This window comes from Tachysurus vachellii, chromosome 11 (assembly GCF_030014155.1).
Source record: "Tachysurus vachellii isolate PV-2020 chromosome 11, HZAU_Pvac_v1, whole genome shotgun sequence".
NCBI classification, from domain to species: domain Eukaryota; kingdom Metazoa; phylum Chordata; class Actinopteri; order Siluriformes; family Bagridae; genus Tachysurus; species Tachysurus vachellii.
This window is the reverse complement of record NC_083470.1, coordinates 21,947,170-21,968,096: the sequence shown is the minus strand read 5'-3', so window position 1 is coordinate 21,968,096 and position 20,927 is coordinate 21,947,170. Positions and strand designations below refer to the sequence as shown.

At 39.9% G+C, this 20,927-nt stretch overlaps 3 protein-coding genes across 4 annotated transcripts in view; 2 read left to right on the top strand and 1 right to left on the bottom strand.

Moving 5' to 3' along the window:
* Positions 1–578: 578 nt before the first annotated feature.
* rad21l1 (RAD21 cohesin complex component like 1) lies at positions 579–7,728 on the top strand. The gene is made up of 14 exons (XM_060881741.1): positions 579–899; positions 1,264–1,453; positions 1,568–1,697; positions 2,653–2,752; positions 2,866–2,969; positions 3,074–3,178; positions 3,425–3,529; positions 3,797–3,907; positions 4,223–4,452; positions 5,048–5,144; positions 5,278–5,423; positions 5,874–5,981; positions 6,187–6,264; positions 7,362–7,728. The coding sequence occupies exons 2-14, from the start codon at positions 1,307–1,309 to the stop codon at positions 7,548–7,550; spliced, it is 1,650 nt and encodes a 549-aa protein (XP_060737724.1). The 5' UTR covers positions 579–899; positions 1,264–1,306; the 3' UTR covers positions 7,551–7,728.
* Positions 7,729–9,191: 1,463 nt separating this feature from the next.
* On the top strand, positions 9,192–20,729 carry LOC132853680 (syntaphilin). Its single transcript, XM_060881602.1, has 6 exons — positions 9,192–9,364; positions 14,581–14,662; positions 15,223–15,354; positions 16,460–16,609; positions 17,093–18,419; positions 19,635–20,729. Exons 2-5 carry the CDS (start codon positions 14,601–14,603, stop codon positions 18,393–18,395), a joined length of 1,647 nt encoding a protein of 548 aa, XP_060737585.1. The 5' UTR covers positions 9,192–9,364; positions 14,581–14,600; the 3' UTR covers positions 18,396–18,419; positions 19,635–20,729.
* Positions 20,730–20,879: 150 nt separating this feature from the next.
* The window catches only part of fkbp1aa (FKBP prolyl isomerase 1Aa), a 2,102-nt gene continuing 2,054 nt past the window's right edge, over positions 20,880–20,927 (bottom strand). For both annotated transcript variants that reach the window (XM_060881604.1, XM_060881603.1), the window contains exon 5: positions 20,880–20,927. This exon is cut by the window's right edge and continues 307 nt beyond it. The gene's annotated coding sequence lies outside the window, so the exon portion shown is untranslated.

Genomic DNA, 20,927 nt, shown 5'->3' with positions numbered 1-20,927 from the left:
AAATATTTAAGTTCTTATTCATTTTTTTCTTCTTATTTTCTATATTTATTCTGTTGACCTGTTGATGCTGAAGCTATACATAATTTAATTAGACTTGAGTATAATGACCATAAAGGTGGGTTCTGATTCTGAGTATTAAATTATGCTTTTTAGATTTTGATAGACAGATAGATAGAATTCTGATTGGTAAAGAATATAATGCATATTTTTACATTATTGATAAATAAATACACAAATAACTACTTTGCATTATGCTATTTTAAGGTTTTTTTATATACACGACATGTACATTTTGATAGATAGATAGATAGATAGATAGATAGATAGATAGATAGATAGATAGAATTCTGATTGGTAAAGAATATAATGCATATTTTTACATTACTGATAAATAAATACACAAATAACTACTTTGCATTATGCTATTTTAAGGTTTTTTTTTATATACGCGACAGCTATGCACATTTTGATTGGCCAATCGAACTCGTGGTTGACTATCTGCTATATGATTGGCTATCTTTAATCCTAACCCGTTATGATTAGCTGATACGCCAGAATGCTTGACAGGGTCTCTTTTATTGGACACGCCCAATGAAATTTAAACATCAGTACCTGCGCGTGAACATTTTGTCACGTCGTAAGTTTCCAAACGGCGGCTGTTAAAGTCATGTAGAACTACAAAGTCACGTTACAAAGCTAACAGACAGCAAGTAACTTTACATGACGATAAAATAACGTTAGTTTCCCCACCCCGTAGCATTTCAGTAATAGTTTTAACATCATACTCAGGGCTCGTGAGCATAAACGGTCAAAATTGGCGGGATGCGCGAGCGTTTTCCTTTCACTACCTCAGCTTTAATATCAGTCAGACTGTCAATAAATAAACTTCACGTTCAACGGTAAGACGGCGTTAACTGGTGACGTGAACCACCTACAATGACAGATATTGAGTCAGAATCCCACAATCTATTTAAATATAGAGTAAATACCCGAATTATCCAGCTCACTAACCAAACATACTAGTGTTAGCATAGTATGCTAGCTAGCTTAAGTCTCCGCGCGGTCTTGACGTTTGAATAGATACACGAATTATTATGAATATTTACAATTTTGGAACATCATTCCACGTACAGTCGATGTTTAAATTAGTGAATTTCGGAGTTAAACTAGCAAACCAAGTGGCCAACACGTTAAAGAGCTAACTGGTGTCCATCTGGCGTCTTTTTACAAGTGTCTTTATTGCTTTGTATCTGGATTTGATAGAAGCTGGAACTGAGGACGCTGAATTAAATGAAATCCACTAAACATGGATGTCTTCACACAACTCTTCACCTCTAAACGTGGACCCCTGGCCAGGATCTGGCTTGCAGCCCACTGGGAAAAGAAGATAACCAAAGCCCATGTGTTTGAATGTAACCTAGAGGCGACCATAGAGGATATTATTTCTCCTCAGGTTCTCTATCTACAGTATATGGTCCTCTACATTTAGGTATTTTAAGTGAGGAGGATTGGAAATGCAGTCAGTATATATATAACTTCTTGTTGTGTGTCTATGTTTGAACATCAGATAAAGATCGGGCTGCGGACTTCAGGTCACCTGCTCCTGGGTGTTGTGCGAATCTACTCTAGGAAAGCCAAATATCTACTTGCAGATTGCAGTGATGCTGTGGTTAAAATCAAAGTGGCTTTCCGACCAGGTGATCACAGATCCAGTATTTATCTTCTGATGGTTCCATGAAATGTCCAAGCATATTGTTCAACCAGCAGACAAACCATTTTGACTGATATAATGCAGCCATCACACTCAAATAGGTCTTTCAAATGATTCCTAATTGGGATGTTGCTGTATGTATCTCCCAAAAAACAAACTGATTTACTATTTAACTTCATATGTTGCCTTTCTAAACTACGCACAGGGGTTGCAAGCCAGTGACTTCTGTGCAGGTTCCAATCCCGGATAAACAGAGAGGGTTGCGTCAGGACGGACATCCGGTGTAAAACGCACCAAAATTAAACATCAGTATCAGTAAGCATTGTCAGTATAGAAGAGTGTCAGCAAGAACCCAAGGAAAGGTGTACAAGACAGTGGTGAGGCCAGCTATGCTGTATGGGCTAAAGACTGTAGCAGTGAGGAAAAGACATGAGGCAGAGATGGAGGTAGCAGAGATGAGGATGTTGAGGTTCTCTTTAGGAGTGATGTGGATGGACAGGATTAGGAACGAGCACATCAGAGGGACAGCTCAGGTTGTCTGTTTTGTGGACAAAGTCAGAGAGGCTAGATTGAGATGGTTATATTGGTTGAAGGATGTTGGAGATGGAGCTGCCAGGTAAGAATTCAAGAGGAAGGCGAAAGAAGAGATATATGGATGTGTCAAAAGAGGACATGAAGGTAATTGGTGCGAGAGTAGAGGATGCTAAGGATAGAGTTAGGTGGAAACAGATGATTTGATTTGGTGATCCCTAACAGGAAAAAGTGAAGAAAGTGAAAGGTGAAGAACAAATGTTATCTTTCTGTACGATTAAACAACAGTAGTGTACAGTAGGTTGCTAAAAATATGTACTGGAGGCATTTTCAACAAGCCTGGGGTCAAACACAACTAAGCATGAACTTTAAACCATTGTCATTTTTTTTTTTTTGCATTGACATAACAGGACAGTTGGATCTACCTGAGGAAGGTTTGGAAGCCTTGGTTAAAGCCATTACACTGCCTGAGGATTTCACTGACTTTGAGTCACAGCTACCTGATCTCAGGTACAATGTTTTCCATCCATTTCATAGACCAGACAATTCTTGCCTTGAATTCTTAACCATCTTTCTCATCAGTACTGCAATTAATTGATTTTGCTGATTATTTTCTCTTTTAGCACTATTGATGTTGTAGATCACTTCTCACTGAACCAGAGCCGCACAGAGGAAATCACTATGAAGGAAAACTTTGGAAACAGTTTTCTAGCCATGGATGACTTGGGCAAGAGTTTATATATCATTAAAGCTTAATCTAATGGAAATATCCAGTAGTAACCTCATGCATTGGCACATATCTATGTCTTATGGTTTAATATCTTTTTTTAGGAGATGAAACCCAGTCTCATCAGGGACTGTTTGACACAAGTTTCCAAAGTCTCGGTGCAAGCGGTGATGCGTTTGGTGATGAGGGCATGACTTTTGATCTTGTTGGTAGTGAAATTCTTTGCACATCACTGCTTACATTGAAATTGTTTATGGCAGTAATTTATATTTATACTAATTTGTGTATGATGTATGTATATAATCTTAGTTTAATTATGTAAATGTATGCATGTGTAAACTCTAGTATGTATCTATGTGTGTACTCGCGCAGATTTGGAATAGTTATTTGACCTTCATGTTTCTTGATCTACGCTGCTATTGTAGTCTGTTCTTAAGACTTGGATTCTTGTTTAGATTTCATAGCAAATGCTAATGAGAATGCACTGCTCACTGATTCCTGTGGTGAATCACCAACTGAGGTCCCTGCAACACCCCCACCAACTGCTATTAATCCTACTGGTAATTATTGCCTTCATTCCGTATTGCTCATGTTTCTTTTTTTTTTATTTTTGTCATTTTATTAGATGAGAACAAATCTACTTGTTTGTTGTGCACCCCTCTGTGGTTCTGTATGTGTATTACAGAAATGAACAATGATTTCATTAGTAATGGATCATGGAAAATGGATCACAAAGTGTTCTTTGTCCAATTTTAATTCATAAAACACTTAAAATTAGAAGTCAAGGGATACAAAAATATTGATTGATTTTCACTTGTTTGCTCCAGATCCTTCCATAGCTAATTCAGAGGCCTTGCCAGAGACTCCCGCACTGAATGAGACCACACTGCTGGAGAATGCAGAGGAAGGCTTTGCCCTTGAACCTGTCGCTGTTACACGTATGTCTCTAGTCCATCAATGTAACAATCACAAATAGTAATATACAGAGAAATCTGTTTTACAGTGCAGAGTTCAGCCTTGATCAGGCAGCATTATCTGTGTTCAAACTAAAATGATTTTTGGAAATCTTATTTAAGTATGTGGATTGATGCAGTTGTGGTTCAGCAGACTTTGCATGGTCTATTGTATATAAATTAATAGCAAAAAAGGGTTTGTGATGGAGGAAACACCCTATCTATATTTTAATCCATAGCAAAGGCATCTTGATCCTTTGAGCCACAATTATTCAATCACATCTTGATTATTATTCTCAGCCTCTTCTGAGAGGAACAAAGGGAGACGGAAAAGGAAGCTGGTGGTAGACCAGTCAAAGGAGCTTTCTAATGAAGCAATCAAAGCCCAACTAGCTGACTACTCTGACCTCCTGACCCCACTTGACATAGCTCCACCCACACGACAACTCATGGACTGGAAGGAAAATGGAGGCGTGGATTATCTGTTTTCACATTTCTGCACACCTGTCATGGACAGTAACTTGCAAAAGGTAACACACACAGGCTTTATGGATTTCTGGAGATTTCATCAGAAAATCCATAAAGAAGAAAATTTACATTTCCCCCGCAGATGCTTGAACACTTGCATGGTTTGAGTGTCATGCTAGCGATAGGTGGTCATTGAAATGCAGTCCGACTAATAATCAGTGTCTGCCCACGTGTCTGGCCTCCCACATTCTGTTTTGTTCTCTCCATAATTACTACATGTAAGAACACACTAAGCAGCTCAGGGTCTCGAACTCACAGCAGTGGGCCATGTATTTCCCTGTGGATTGTTGTTATTTAGGAGTGCAGCTCAATTCACCTTTTAGCATTTATGAATAATAATCTCAAGGATGCTGAATTATAAGCAGACATATGCCATCTTTCTGTAAAGGGATGTCTTAAGAAATATATTCAGACTATAAACCACGACACAGCAAGATGTACAGCCATTTATGTCTAGTTTTTCCATCATCCCAGTAAAAGTGCAAGAAAGGCTCTTAGCTATTATTATTCTGTCAAAGTGGTGGATTCTGGGTAATTACTCTGTCAGTTTTGCACTGCAGCAATGCACCCTGGCTAAACATTCCCTCCCTCATCTAGCTGTTCCCTAGAGATGTGTTACCTGGGAAAATGGGGCCAATAAGAAAAGCCGGAGACGAAAGTGACCCCAAGGAGATGAAAGAGCAGATGAGAGAGGGTAATGCAAATACTTATACACCCACAAACACACGCACACATACACAGACAAGACCATTACAGCAGCTACATAGCCACTGAAGTGTTATGGTCTGCCAATAAAGGTGCTTTTCTCTTGCTGTGTGTATTCGCAGCTGAGAGTGAGAGCACCAGTGTGCCTATGATGGATGAGATGAGCTTACTGCAAGAGTCTGTGGCACCAAACCGGGCAGCAGAGGCATCCAGCTTTATCGACCCATCTTTCATACATACAGAACCTTCAGAGTGCAATGTTGGAAATGTACACACACTCAAACTGAGCATTTTCTCTAAACCTATTTCTATAAACTGTCTATAGTACACGTTTGTTGGATTTTAATATAGTGTTGAAATGCACTTGATTAAGGAATTTGTACTGCTGTAAGTCTCAATAGCAGAGCTATGATTACAAGTCACAGATTATAAGAAATCGTCATGTTGACAATTAACTCACCTCATACAGGATTTTTTTTTATGTGCAGTGAGGCCAAATGTTATAATGTTATGGCATTGTTAGTGTTTTATGTGTCTTATAAAGTTTTTTGTCTTTAAATATTAAATATAGTGATTAAATATTCTGAAAGCCTTAATCAGAATCTGTTTAAAATGAGACTTGATATCTTGCTGTTATATGCAGTTTACCCACTGCATATGCTTCCCCTTTTCCTTGTATGTGTTTTCATCTACAGTACCTCTTTTCCCTCTCCTACAGGAAAGCAGGTCGGAGGTGTCGCCTCCAGAGCCGCTGTCTGAGGAGTCAATGCTGGTCCATCCACCTGGAACTGACAGTGAAACTCTACAGATGCGCACACACACACAGGTAGTACTTAATATTCTCTTGCACCCGTTCACACACTCTCCTGTTGGTACTGGTGTGAACCAGAAAATGAATTTATTACTTGTGACCAGGAGAGGACACTCTTATCTCCGTTTCTCCCTCTGTCCTACAAACACATGCCCGCTCCTCTTTGAAACACCATACTACGTTTCAGTAATTGATTATTCTATTTTATTTTTCATTTCAGCACTCTGCCTTGGACAGCCAAAATATGGAGGAGAAGAAAATGACTAGTCGAGCACAGAGTCTCCTCCAGGCTATCAGAGTAAGATAATCCAGACTCTGTCCCCAGGGATTGTTCTGTGTGTTCTGTTTCTAATGCGGGCCTGAAAAAGTAAATAGGATGATAACATAGAGTAGCAGTTATCCCACACACAAACAAAATCAGGGATGCGAAATTAAAAAAAATTAAACAACCAAAATGAAAGGCATGTACACGCGTACCATATTTCTGTAATTTGATATCTTAGGGAAGCAAAGTGCCTGTATAATAATTCCAGTCAAGATGCAGCAACTCATTCCTCAATAATGCTTGGACAAAACTGAAGAAGAGCAGTACACACTCACTGTAAGAAGCTGGTTAGCCTTAAAAGAAAAAGCAATCCTAAATAACGTGCATATTACTCTTTATGATGAACGTGATTTTTAGTGGCATCCAAGATTTACTTTGAAATGAAATTGTGATTTGCTTCCATTAGTGTTAAGATACTTTTATCGTCAGTCTGTTTTCAGCTTTCTTAACGGCTTTGGGATTTGCTTCATTTATACCAGCAGCGCTCTATTCTTTTAGACTGTCCAATCACCACTCCATACCATCTGCACACTCTGCTCAATCTAACCAGATTCCAGCATCAACACCACTGTGTTTGTCATCTTAGAGACTGCTAACTGGCTAAGCCATATCTCTGCTATAGCACAGTGCCACTCCGTTGTATAGTTGCATTGCATTATGGATCTTTGAGTGCAGCATTTCCATCAACTCAACTCATTCTATGTTTACAGTAATTCTTATTAATGTGACCCTGAACATTGCTGGAAAACGAATAATATAAAACCATTGCACAAACACTAACTTCTCAATTAGCAGCAAATATTTAAATCTACACACAAGGCTTTTTAGTGTAGAATTGTCCTATACTTTTGTTGCAGCCACATAGAATGTCCTTGGTCCTTGGTCTGGTAAAGCTTAAGGGCAGAAATGCCATGTATTGATTACTATTCAGGATATATCTTTGATCATATATTGAAACAGTAGCATTACTGAATGTTTTTGGCACACTTGAATATGCATGTGTGTCTGTGTATTTGTAATTCCTCTGTGTATGAAACGGCACCTTTTATTAATATTTGTCATAACGGCAGAAACTGAACAGCAGCCCCGACGCCACATTCAGCCTTCATGAACTGTGTAGGAATTGCAGTCGATCCAAAGCAGCCTGCGTGATGTTCTGTCTGCTGGTGCTGAAGAAGCAGCAGGCCTTAGACTTGCACCAGAGTGCCCCCTTCAGTGACATCATCATCACACCTGGTCCCCTTTTTCAGAAGCTTTAGGACAGAGTGATTAAAGTAGAGCCACAGTTGCCACTTCATTCACATGAGCACTAGATTTTAAGAGGCGACTTAAAGTGTCAGTTAAACAATATAAAGCAAAGTTCTTGCTGTTTTAAGAAAAGTGACTTAACTGTTTCACTCAATGTTCTGCCATCTATTTTGGAGCTCTGACTTGCAGCACATAATTGAAAAGAATCTGTTTTATTCACAGGTTTTGAGTTTAAGCACATTTTGTGATTTAACCAGTAATTCACATAAAGAAAGTGTTTGTGTGTGTGAGAAACCAGTTTAAAAGTGGGTTTGTTCTGTGATGTTGTTATGGGTTATTTTCCACTGCATTTTTCTGTTTATCGATGTAATGAACTGTTCTAAATTTATGGAAACCAAGTTAACTTATTTTATATGTTTGATCTATTTATGAAGTGTGTATATGTACATTTGGTGGTATTCTTTAACATTCCCTGTAATGACTAATTTATTTATGGTTATTGTGTTAATACTGAGTAATCTAATTAGACAGTAACAAAATGAGGAATATATTTCTTAATACCAGATCTAAAAAAATTGACGAGTGTTTTGGGAGAGTTTTATAGTGAGAAGTTCACCCTGAGAAACTTGCACATTGATCTTTATAAACATTTTATAATGAAATACCGAGTACATATTTTCATTTAAAACGTTATTGTCTGATAGCTTGGTCTGTTTTCTGTCATCAACTACATTATTCATATATTACCCACAGTGCTCTTCGACTACATGATGAAAGTGGTGCCTATGGGATTTATCCCTCACAAAGTGCTTTAGTGTGTCTAGCTTTCCCTCATTCTTATCTGTTCACTCATCTCAAACAGATCAGATGCCAACGCTTCATACTTCATGCTTCATACAAATGCCACCTTTCATACTGATACCACCATCAGCACCATCAGGTTTTATAAAAAACTAAGATAGAGGTGCTGAGTCTCTCCCACAGATCTGTACTTTTGTGTCATGGACTGAAATTTTTATTTTTATATATATATATATATATATGTGTGTGTATATATATATTTATGGCATTTAGCAGACACCCTTATCCAGAGTGACTTACAACTGAGCAACTGAGGGGTAAGGGCCTTGCTCAGGGGCCCAGCAGTGGCAGCTTGGTGGACCTGGGGTTCGAACCCATGACCTTCCGATCAGTAGCCCAACACCTTAATCACTGAGCTACCACATCCCCGGGCCTGAAAAAGTAAATAGGATAATAACATAGATATGTTATCCCACACACAAACAAAATCAGGGATGCGAAATTAAAAAAAATTAAACAACCAAAATGAAAGGCATGTAAACGCGTACCATATTTCTGTAATTTGATATATATATATCTATATATGTATATATTTATACACTGTGTGTATATATACATATATATTATATAGTATATATATATATATATATATATATATATATATATATATATATATATATATATATATATATATATTTATATATATATATATATATATACACACACACACACACACACACATATATATATATATATATATTGTGTGTGTGTATATATGTATTATATTGGTGCCCACATCCCTTTAAGAAGCACCGCACAATTACGTCACTCTGACTTTGCAGCGTCAGTTCGCGGCGCTCGCGCTCTCAGCAGCGTCATTCAACAACCTCCATCAAAGCAGCAGGGACCGGGAGCTGCAGGATATCACTGCTCTGCTCCAGGTCACTGACCAATACAAATAAAAGTTCTCTCAGGTCTGCTGTTATGGAGGACGAGCCGCGCGCAGAGGAGACTGCAGTTTAGTGTAAGTTTTTCCGGCTTGGGTTATAGTGTGCGTTTATGCTGCAGCATCAACAGGGGGAGGGGCTAAGTAGGGCAAAGCAAGATGCTGTGACTGACAGGGACATCATAAACATGAGGTTACAACATAAGGTCGAGTGTCCACAGTTGTGCAATCACTGGACAGAGGGAATTATTAAAAATTATCATTCATGCATGTTGTCCTGTTTAAAATATTTATTTATTTATTTTGCATATGTAAGGACAGTTTTCTGAAAAGTCTGGAAGACTTTCTTTCCAGAAGTCATTCATTGAACATTCTACATTGAGAGGAAATAAGTATTCAGATACTTTATATAATATACCATATTCCAATGCATATATACACTTCAGATTTACACACATTATATGTTTTAACTCTGTACTTATAAATCTGAACGTAAACCTTTGTATTCATGGGTATAGACAGAAATATGTTGTTTTGGGTTTTTTTTTCTTGCACTGTTATTGTTGTAAAACTTTCACGCAACAAGTAGCAGGCAAGGTGAACAAAAACATCATTAAACAGTATGCAAATGGAAAACTCTACAGAGCCAGGGCAAAAAAAAAAAGACTTTAAATACCCTGTATAGTCAGTATAATTGAGGTGGAAAGTTTACAGAATGACAACTTCGCAGATTAAAAAAAAATAGTTGCAGGACAAGGTGAAAGCAGCAGGAACGATTGTTAAGAGAAGAACAAGTAATGAACTGCATCTCAGTCATCTCTGTCCCTACACCACCCCAAACCTCCTCAGCTCTGTTTCTCTGCCTGTACTGTACTGGGTCATTACACATCATCAAAGGAATCCTGAATTTAGAGATGATCTGGGACAGATTAGATGAGATTTTGTCATTGTTTAGAAATGCTATCTTAATAGAAAAGGGATACTCCGGCCCAATTACCTCAAGTAGGCCTTGCATGTTTTTCTGCTATGTTTTTACTTGAATCCCACTGAAAAATGTATTGATGATTCAATTGTGCACCCAATTTTTTTAATTCAATTCAAGTTTATTTGTACAGCGCTTTTTACAATGGACATTGTCTCAAAGCAGCTTTACAGAACATAACCATAGAACAGAAGATAAACATAAGGAGTAATATAAAGAATTAATATAATAAATATTCAAAATATATATAGTTCACAGTGTGTATGTATGTGTGTATGTATGTATGTATGTATATGTATATGTATATGTATATGTACCCACAAAGAAACCTTCGTAACCCTGGGAAATCTCATGTTACTTTGTCGTGTCAGAATATATTTTTAAAAATATAAAAACAATCAGGGGGGCACTGTGGCTTAGTGGTTAACACGTTTGCCTCACACCTCCAGGGTTGGGGGTTCGATTCCCGCCTCCACCTTGTGTGTGTGGAGTTTGCATGTTCTCCCCGTGCCTCGGGGGTTTCCTCCGGGTACTCCGGTTTCCTCCCCCGGTCCAAAGACATGCATGGTAGGTTGATTGGCATCTCTGGAAAATTGTCCGTAGTGTGTGATTGCGTGAGTGAATGAGAGTGTGTGTGAGTGCCCTGTGATGGGTTGGCACTCCGTCCAGGGTGTATCCTGCCTTGATGCCCGATGACGCTTGAGATAGGCACAGGCTCCCCGTGACCCGAGGTAGTTCGGATAAGCGGTAGAAAATGAGTGAATTAATAAAAACAATCACATCAGGTGCCACTTCAAGAACAGGATTCCTTGGCTAAAATGGCACAAAGTTCCTCATATTTTACAAATGCACACAGTGCAAAACATGTTCTAAATCCCAATAGTGGTTCATTATCGTGAATAAATCAATATTTACAACCAAATATGCATCCATATAAAATTTTAGTCCTACAACTCAGTAAACCTATAAAATCTCCAGACAGGTATGTTATGACAGCGGACTTCCTGCACTGGCTAAAGCAGGAAGCAGTCTGTAAATGCCAAATTATCATAGTGGAAACTTAGAAATCTTTACCCATGTGAAGCTGTAATGACATTTTGGAAAGACTAAATGTGAATTTAAAGCTGTAGTTGAACTGGAGAAGACCAGTTCCTTCATACCCACTGATGCAGAGAAGACGACATTTATTAGACTTAAAGTTGTAAATATTTTTCTTCACAGCTAAGTGTTCAAAGAGTCTCATTAATATTATATATGTATAAACGGTTTATAGCTGTTAAAACATGAATCATGGACATTATACAACATAAAATGTTACTGTAAATAGTTAACCAGTTTGTAGTCAAAGTTTTTATTTGTTGGCAAAATTCTATGAGGATAATATATTTTCATTATATAATTCAGTACATCTCTTGTTTTATTCCCTATATATGGGAAGTGTGGAATTTTTTTAAGTAGTAATTTGTATTTTTATTAGCTATTTGAGTTCCAGCAGCAGCAGAGGGGGGCACTGTGGCTTAGTGGTTAACACGTTTGCCTCACACCTCCAGGGTTGGGGGTTCGATTCCCGCCTCCACCTTGTGTGTGTGGAGTTTGCATGTTCTCCCCGTGCCTCGGGGGTTTCCTACGGGTACTCCGGTTTCCTCCCCCGGTCCAAAGACATGCATGGTAGGTTGATTGGCATCTCTGGAAAATTGTCCCTAGTGTGTGATTGCGTGAGTGAATGAGTGTGTGTGCCCTGTGATGGGTTGGCACTCCGTCCAGGGTGTATCCTGCCTTGATGCCCAATGACGCCTGAGATAGGCACAGGCTCCCCGTGACCCGAGGTAGATCGGATAAGCGGTAGAAAATGAATGAATGAATGAATCCAGCAGCAGAACATATTCACCTGCAAACATGTGCGTTGTCAACCAAACACTTTAGTTATGGCTTAACTTCCACTGTATTCTCCAGACTTCACTGCTTGGGACTTCTTCTTGTTCTCAAAATGAAAAATTGGATGTGTTCATGTAGAGACCTCAGAAGTTAAACTGTAGAATCGCTGATTAACAGTTTTTCCAGTGGGAACCAACTTTGTTAATGTCAAAAAAGTGATCATTGTTGTCTTGGTGTGTTATTTGTGTGTGCCTGCATGTGTTGGTCTGGAAAGTTTGACTTGAAAAAAAGGTTGGCTTGATTTATTAAAGAACAAAATTCTGCCAATCCACATGCACAACCCAGGAGACTGAATCACTGCTAGGCAGCAACATCTTTAACTACATCCAGTGTGCGTACCACATAAATTTCCGGGAATCAATACCTTGTAGTCAACCTTGGGGTAAATAGGGTTTCACTTAGGACTCATAAAGCCCATGTTGATATGCCTGATTCACTGTACGGTCCTTACAGACTGGATGACACCATCACACTCCGGTGTGTGAATGGATGTGTGCCTGCTCATTATGTTTAGTTTATTTATTTTTAATTTTCTATTCTGGCATCAGCTCAGTCAAGTGTTCTCTCACTTGCAATCCTGTTGCTCATATCTGCTCATCTTATTACTTCTGGCACTTTTTCTTTCATCCTTTTATTTTGCAAGCAGGCTGACCCGGATGCTGGGATGTTACTAGGCAACTGGGCACAATCACAACGGTTCCCAGATCAGTTCTGGTTTATCCGTAACTCAGATTTGGTTTGTTATATAACATGCAGAGGATGTTGGAGTACTATATATGTGGCCAAATTTATCCACCATCAGTAGGTGTATTATTTGTGATATACGCTGATGTATACAATGTAAAGACTAGCTTTAAAAGATTTAAAATGATAGATATTCCTTAGATTTTGCTGGCATGCTTCCACAGCTCGTGAACAGTATTAACATAATAATATTTATACAAATATTACTAATACGACTTATTTAAAAAGGACATGTGATGTTGCTTCATATGTGTCCAAACTAAGAAATCTGAAGACAGCTGTCCAGAGGAACAGACTTGATCTCAGTCACGGAAAACTTATGTTCTAAAAAGTTGGGGTAGACCAGATATGCTGAAGTGTCTATGGCAACAGTATATCCTTTATCTAATTACACTAGGATGTCATATATTAAAAAACACAGCATTGTGGAGTTCAGAGCCTTTTTTTTTTACAGAAATCCTGTTTAGGTCTGTTCTGTATTGTAGCTCTGCTCCGTCCCAGCTCGTATGTGTCACACATGACCTGCTGTGTTTTGTTCAAAAGGACTTGTGTGTCCTGACACAAGTTGCTTGTTACATAAAGCAGTGAAAGAGAGCATGACTCAACACTGTGTGTGTGTGTGTGTGTGTGTGTGTGTGTGTTCTCTGACTAATGTGGATGTCTGCCTGTAAGATTTCACACCATTAAAACTCACATTTTACATATTACTTTTTTATACTTTGAGGATTATGGGACTTGCCCAACACTGGCTGTATTAGATTTGAGCACACAACCTTCTAATTACTACCACATCAGATGTTTAGTTTAGGGAAGAAGTTTCTAATGTCTCACTGCTTTGTAACAGTCTTAGTCTTTAGGAGAGAGGAGTTGCATTATTGTATCTTAGCAACTTGAAGAGAGATGAAAAGAGAGAGGCTAGATTGAGAAAATGACTGTTTATAGCTGCTATAACATAAGTTATGCCAGAAACAAGCTTGGAGGATTAGGGGTTAGCATGTTTGCTTCACAAACATGGGGGTTGAAGTTTTGATTCCTGCCTCCACCCTGAGTGTGTGGAATTTGCAGGTTCTCCCTGTAATTCAGGGTTTTCTCTGGGTATTCTGGTTTCCTCCCCCAGGCCAAAGACCAGCACTGTAGGCTAACTGACATCTCTGCATTGTCCATTGTGTGTGTGTATTTGAGGATGTGTGTGAGAGAGCGCGAGAGAGAGAGAGAGAGAGAGAGAGAGAGAGAGAGAGAGAGAGAAAGAGAGAGAGAGATTGCGCTCTGCAGTGGATTGCCATCCCTGTCCCCACCTTGTGCCCTGAGTCCACTGGAATAGACTCCAGGATCTCTGTGACTCTGTAGCAGAGAAACACAACAGAAAATGGATGGATGGATAAAAGAAATCGAATGTGATATTGCTTAGTAAATAAAAAAATTTTTTAATCTTGTCTAGATAGTTGTACAGGCTGTTAATGTAAAATAATCAAAGCTTCACATTGGCCAAATCTAACTACGCATAACACCAGACCCCTAAGTGCTTTATTCCTTATATAGACTCTGAGGAGGAGAACCTGACACCTGACCACTTGAAAAAAAAAGTGCTGCTGTTGCTGTAATGTGCGTGTGTGTGTTTGTGTGTCTTATGCAGAACATTGTGTACTGAGGCAGATGGTGAAAGACTTGCCCATGTCTCTCTCAGCTAACAGAAGGCAGTCTGCTGGAACACGCAGGTACCAGTACCTCCTCCGTTTACACATTCGGGTTGGATGATTACTTTTTATTTAACACCTGAACATTTCCATAAATATTTTTGACAGACGATGTGCAAAAGTTTGTACATCCCTTGGGCTAAATCAAGAAGACATTTCCTTTTTTCTTTTTTTTTTTTTTAGGTTTTACAGATGTGATGTTAGGACATTAATAGTGCAGAGAAAAAGCTGATATTTGTACAAAAGTTCACATCTCCTTTCTAAATGTGAAACACACATTCTCCTTAACAACTGCCAGATTTAATACACTCTCTTTTCTTCAATTAATAGCAAAAAAAAGACCTGTTTATAAAATATTATAACATTGAGGAACATTGAGGTAGAGGTACCTTTCCCTTCTCTTTTCCCATGTGACAACCATGGGGGGTACAAACTTTTGCACTCAACACAACTGATATATTTTAAAACTACACTAATGTAAAAATCAAATGAGAAGAGCTGGGTCAGCGTGTCTAATGATTTAAACTAGGCAATGTTTCAAAGATTACCAGGTGTGTGTGTGTGTGTGTGTGTGTGTGCAGACGGCCTGCTGGTACAGCCAGTAGCCGACAGCCTCACACACTTGCAGATCCCTCCAACAGCACTTGCTCAGCATCGTCCTGCAAAGGTGCAGAAATCAGTAACAAATCACGATCACACCCAGCTACACCTCGGTAAGACACACACACACACACACACACACACACACACACACACACACAAACACATACAGAAAAAAACAGAGAGAGGGAGTACTCTTACACTGTGATAGAACAAATGTCCTCTGTTTGGGGGTTGTTCTAGATTTTGAACACGTGTGCCCCAAAAATAGATTTTATGTGAGATCTACTTTGTGCTTTGTGCAAAATTAGTTCACAGAGTCTCCGCTACGAGAAAAAATATTGAAATCACAATTGGATCACATCACATTTGAAAGTTTTTAATAACATCATAAAAGAGGATATCCAATTAGGATATTCATTGAAATGAGAAGATATTTTACTAAATGAATAAAGGGTGTGGGGGCACGGTGGCTTAGTGGTTAGCACGTTCACCTCACACCTCAAGGGTTGGGGGTTCGATTCCCGCCTCCGCCTTGTGTGTGTGGAGTTTGCATGTTCTCCCCGTGCCTCGGGGGTTTCCGCCGGGTACTCCGGTTTCCTCCCCCGGTCCAAAGACATGCATGGTAGGTTGATTGGCATCTCTGGAAAATTGTCCCTAGTGTGTGAGTGAATGAGAGTGTGTGTGTGCCCTGCGATGGGTTGGCACTCCGTCCAGGGTGTATCCTGCCTTGATGCCTGATGACGCCTGAGCACAGGCTCCACATGACCCTCGTCTGAAGATGAATGAATGAATGAATGAATAAAGGGTGTCATGAGGTTTAACTCGTACTATCGAGTAACACTTAATAACTCCTTAAGAGCGATTTGAGAATGCTAATGCTAATGCTTCCCTGCTAATAATGTATGGAATTAAGCCTCAGCCACTCAGCGTTCAGCAGTCAGTCATGCTAATGATGCTTTGAGTTGGGAAATTGCTAATAATCGCTAGTCAGTAACAATGTACTAAATCGAAACGTCAGCATCAATCTAACAATGTGAAATTAAAATTCATGTATTATAATAAACGGTGGTGTTGATAGGGGCTCAAAGTTTCTGCTTATTGTTATTTATTCATTATATTACCTTAGAATCATAATTCAGCAACTACGCAAGCAAAAATTCTGATTCGCTGAACTCGTCTGATTCCCTGTCCGCGTCCCGCTTTTTCTCGCTCCAGACGGCAGGCGAAGTACGGAGGCTGTAGTGAGAATCACGGGATCCGTCCTCCTGCTCCCGAGCAGTATCTCACCCCCCTGCAGCAGAAAGAAGTGTGTATCCGTCACTTACGCGCCCGGCTGAAGGAGAATGTAGAGAGATTGCAGGACAGGTCAGTGGCAGAACAAATGTGTTTCCTGTATCTGCTGCTCCTGTAAGCATGTTCTGCTGGGATAGAACTTCACCCGAGGGTGTAAAGAAATACTAATTTCCACGATTCTTTCAGCATCTCCAGTTTGATATTAAAAAAATTAATTTTGTCTGCGATGTTTTTTTCATATTTTGCATATATGAATTTCATTAGCCACAGATTATGTGATATGTCTGACTGCTATGTTACTATAGAAATGATAACATTATAGAATGAGTGCATTATTATAAACCTGTGATTTGCTTAGCAGCCCCAACCTTTAGAGCTGCTGCTGTAGAAATTAATCATCTTGTACGATTTGAGGAATGAACTGCACTGTGTTAGAAATCAAACATACAACTCATCTTTATTACCAATTCCATGAAAGCATTCCATGAAACACAAATTGACTTTTACCGTTTTTTTAATTATATGCCTTCTTTACTTTATAATTTTCTTACGCAGGGACTCAGAGATCGGGGAGTTGCGCACGCAGTTGACGCGCATGCAGGAGGACTGGATTGAAGAGGAGTGCCATCGCGTTGAGGCCCAGCTGGCACTAAAAGAAGCTCGAAAAGAGATCCGGCAGCTCCAGCATGCCGTGGAAGCTGTCCGATCCAACCTGAGCCACCATGACTCGGATCTACAGGACTGTAAATCAGATGGAGTGACTGGAGTCAGGCTTGAGTCACGATCCAGAGCTTCGAGGTCATGTGGCTGCTCTCCAGCTCACACCATCGGTCGCAGTGCCACCTTTTCAAGGCTGAGCAGCGAAACATTGCCTGGTATTGACCGCAATGGAAACATAACCTCTGAGCACCGCGTTCCCCCCATTCCGGCCAACCGAGGAGCTGCGACTTTACCAAGAGGCGACGGACGCCCTCGTCTTATCCTAGAGGCAGCACTTCTAACTGAGCAGGCACCACCCACGATGCTGTGCTCCAGCCTTTCACGCTCGTCCACCTATGAGAAACTGTGTAGTGGCGAGACGGTCGTGCCCATCGGCCGCCCCTGCCATATGGTAAACAACAACTGCAGCTGTGCAGTGCATGCCTGCCTCCCTCATCATCATCTTTTTTTGCATCTTCCACAGCAGGAAGCTCCACCTCCCCCACCTCCTACTCCACCACCAGCACCATCTAGTGCATCCGAGACAAGTGATAAGCCTGGATTCAGATCGCAAGCCTGCAGCCCGACCATCACTTGGATCTCACCCGAGGAAGAGGAGGAAGAGGGTGAAGGTGAAGAACTGAGCATCATCAATTTAGCCACAACGGCACCGGACATCACTCTTGCTGAATCACAAACAATTTCAGTGTCTTCCTCCACCATATTGTCTACACAAAAATCTTACCTCAGTGAGCCTTTAACACCAGTCCCTTCCTTAAAAACTTCTTCACAAACAGTGTTGACTATGCCACAGGTCCAGCAACCCAGTCTTTGGTTGCCTCCATCACCTGAGCAGCCACCACAGCTTCAAGAATTAGACGGAGCTGCTGGAGCTACCGAGGAACAGGAGGGCCAAGAAGAAAATCCTTCCAGCTGTCACTGGAGCAGCTACTTCCTTGTTGATCTACTAGCGGTGGTGGTCCCAATTGCACCAACTTTGGCATGGCTTTGTCGAGGAGGGCAGCGTGACATAATGCCGGCATACCACATGGGTTCCCTGCTGCGTGGCTGTTGTGCCGTGGCACTTCATTCACTAAGACGTGTTGGCAACACTCGTAGTCGCGGACCGCCTGGGACAGGGGGTGCAACAGCAATCTAAATATCTGCCCCAGACTTCACCCTGGTGTGTTTCTTTTTCTGTAATATCATGTTTTTGATCATGTTTAATAGATATATTAAATGATTAAGTTTAGAATGAACTGAAGCAAAATATGGTTGCATCAGGCTTAACTGAGAGAAATATCCAACTAAAACCTGAAATTTCCCTCAGATTCTTTCCCTAATTTAGCCGATACCCACCCACCAGCCAGCGTTCCCCATTATATGAAAACTACCAATTAGTAAAAGTATCTGAGACACGTGAAACCAGCCATTCATGAGTTTTTAAATTCCTGCTCATGCTGTGTCACATGGCAGTGTAACAGACTCAGATGAAAGCTCTATCTACCCTCTTCCGCATACATGAGCTCACAGATACTCAGGATTGGCTAGTTTCCTTATGATTGACCGTATGCCATCCCTCCCACCCAGAGACGTCCCACCACAGACAATACGGTGAACAATTTTCACCCTGTTGCCACTCAGGAGCTGTCGTGTTTTATACCAATTCTAAATTCAGATTTAAATGGATCAAAACACTAATCTGGGAAAAGAAATAAAGTAGTAATAGTGCAAACTTTTAGCCAGGCGCGGTTCTAGAGGCGGGGCCACAGGGGCCCTGGCCCCTGCTAAATTCTGATTGGCCCCTGTTCCATCCATCGTCGACGAGAAGAGCAACCGGAGAATTTTTCACAACGATCACAGATGCAATTTCACCCCCAAACAATTGGCGGCGCTCGAGCGTTTGAAAAAGGAATGACTGCCGAAATGTATTTGCACAGTACTGAATAAATTATTTTGTGTGCTTGAATGTACCCTGTACTTGGCCCCTGTATGTAACGTGGCCCCTTAATGGCCCCTGTTACAGAAAAATCCTAGAACCGCCACTGCTTTTAACTAAATTTGAAGAACTGAATTTGAAATGCAGCACCAAAAATTTCATTAGAATTTTCCACACCTCAAGTGAACAAGGGCACAAATTTAAGTAGTTTTAATAATAAAAAAAAAAATAAAAATAACACATTAATCAAATAACATTAATCAACAAATATTTCTTACAAATAATTCAAATAAAGTCCATTTTTAAATTCAGCTTGTAGCAGCACAATTCTTGTTCCATAGTCATCCTATAAAACCTTGATCTTCATTTTAATTTCACGCACATTTCCTTTAGTTGTGTCAGTGCTCTTGCTCTTTTGCTTATTTCCACCAATTGTCCTGTTTCCTTCTTTCCTCTCAGTGGTCCCTCCTCCTGTCCACCCCGTTCTCTCCTGTTCCTGCCTTCGATTACGACAAGAATGCGCAGATCCAAAATGGCAGGTCTCTGCCAAGAACGCTGGGATATAAACAGTACCTCACATCTTTGACGTTTAAACAGGAACTCGAATTTGCCGAGTGTAGCAGGTCGCTGGTTTGGTGTTTTTAGCCTGCACTGTATCTGGCTATTCTTCATTCATATGAGCGTGTTCATCCAAGCATGAAACCCAACACCACTGTTTTAATTCATATTGGAAAATAAAGAGGGAGGCTTGTGTAAGAAAGTGCTTGCTTGGCTTATAAAACGTCTTAAGAACGTCTTAGGTTTGTTTTTGTTTTTTTCAGAATGTAGCGTGCTCATTGTTCACTCAAGAAAGCTTATTTTTAAATGATGTGTAATAAGATGCAATCTCAGGCTGAATTCTGACTCTAGATATAGATAATTTATGTCTTTTGACAAAAAAAAAAAAAAGACCCCAGCTATTGGTCAACTAGCTTTAAAAGAGGTTTATTGAAATATAGTTTAACTTTCGAATACATCTGTTCCATCATGCAGTAGATCTCAGCTCAGCTCAGCACATACAGTAGATGTTGGGTGTAGTGCAGTTGTTCAAAGTAACTTCTCTTCTTTCCTGTTTTGTCCACCTGAAATCTCCTGCAAAACCGTTTCTCTTAGTTTAGCACTTTATAGCAGAGCATTAAAGGAACTTCAGGGCTGTGTTGCATGCGTTCATGTAATCGATATGAAATTATGCATTTAACAGTTTATAATCGCGTGTTCTATCAAAGCCATGGACTCCAACAAGGAATTTGAATCAGGGATGTTAGAGACCAACACGGGTGCTCAATGAAGTCTGATTGGAGTGCAAGTTAGCTCAGTTTTTTCATTAGACTAGACTAAGGATCCATGTCTATTTTAATAAACACCAATACATTTAGCAACAGCATTTATCCGCAGTAAATCATCTTTTAGAATTGTAGACGATATCAGGCACACAGAAAAGGTTTTTGGAAAAAAGCCTGCATTATGTTCTGTAAACAAACATGATTTGAAAATAAAATGTGACTTGAAAACCAATGGAGACTTTTCTTGTCCACAAATCAACACCAGCTGTCAAGAGTGTGTAATCTTTGCTGCTCAAACACGCTGCCAAACTCAACATGGCTTGCGGATCACAATAATAAAGAGAGGCAAAGTGTCTTCTGCGCTGAATGAAATCAAACACAGTTTTTCTGTCTTTTTATAAACAATGTTTATTTTCAAGTAGTTTATCAT

Coding starts and splice junctions, on each gene's coding strand:
- rad21l1 (XM_060881741.1), top strand. CDS start 1,307: ATGGATGTCTTCACACAACTCTTCACCTCTAAACGTGGACCCCTGGCC. Junction 3,908..4,222: donor TGAACCTGTCGCTGTTACAC/GTATGTCTCTAG, acceptor TATTATTCTCAG/CCTCTTCTGAGAGGAACAAA. Junction 5,145..5,277: donor GAAAGAGCAGATGAGAGAGG/GTAATGCAAATA, acceptor GTGTATTCGCAG/CTGAGAGTGAGAGCACCAGT.
- LOC132853680 (XM_060881602.1), top strand. CDS start 14,601: ATGGTGAAAGACTTGCCCATGTCTCTCTCAGCTAACAGAAGGCAGTCT. Junction 15,355..16,459: donor TCACACCCAGCTACACCTCG/GTAAGACACACA, acceptor TTCTCGCTCCAG/ACGGCAGGCGAAGTACGGAG. Junction 16,610..17,092: donor GTAGAGAGATTGCAGGACAG/GTCAGTGGCAGA, acceptor TTTCTTACGCAG/GGACTCAGAGATCGGGGAGT.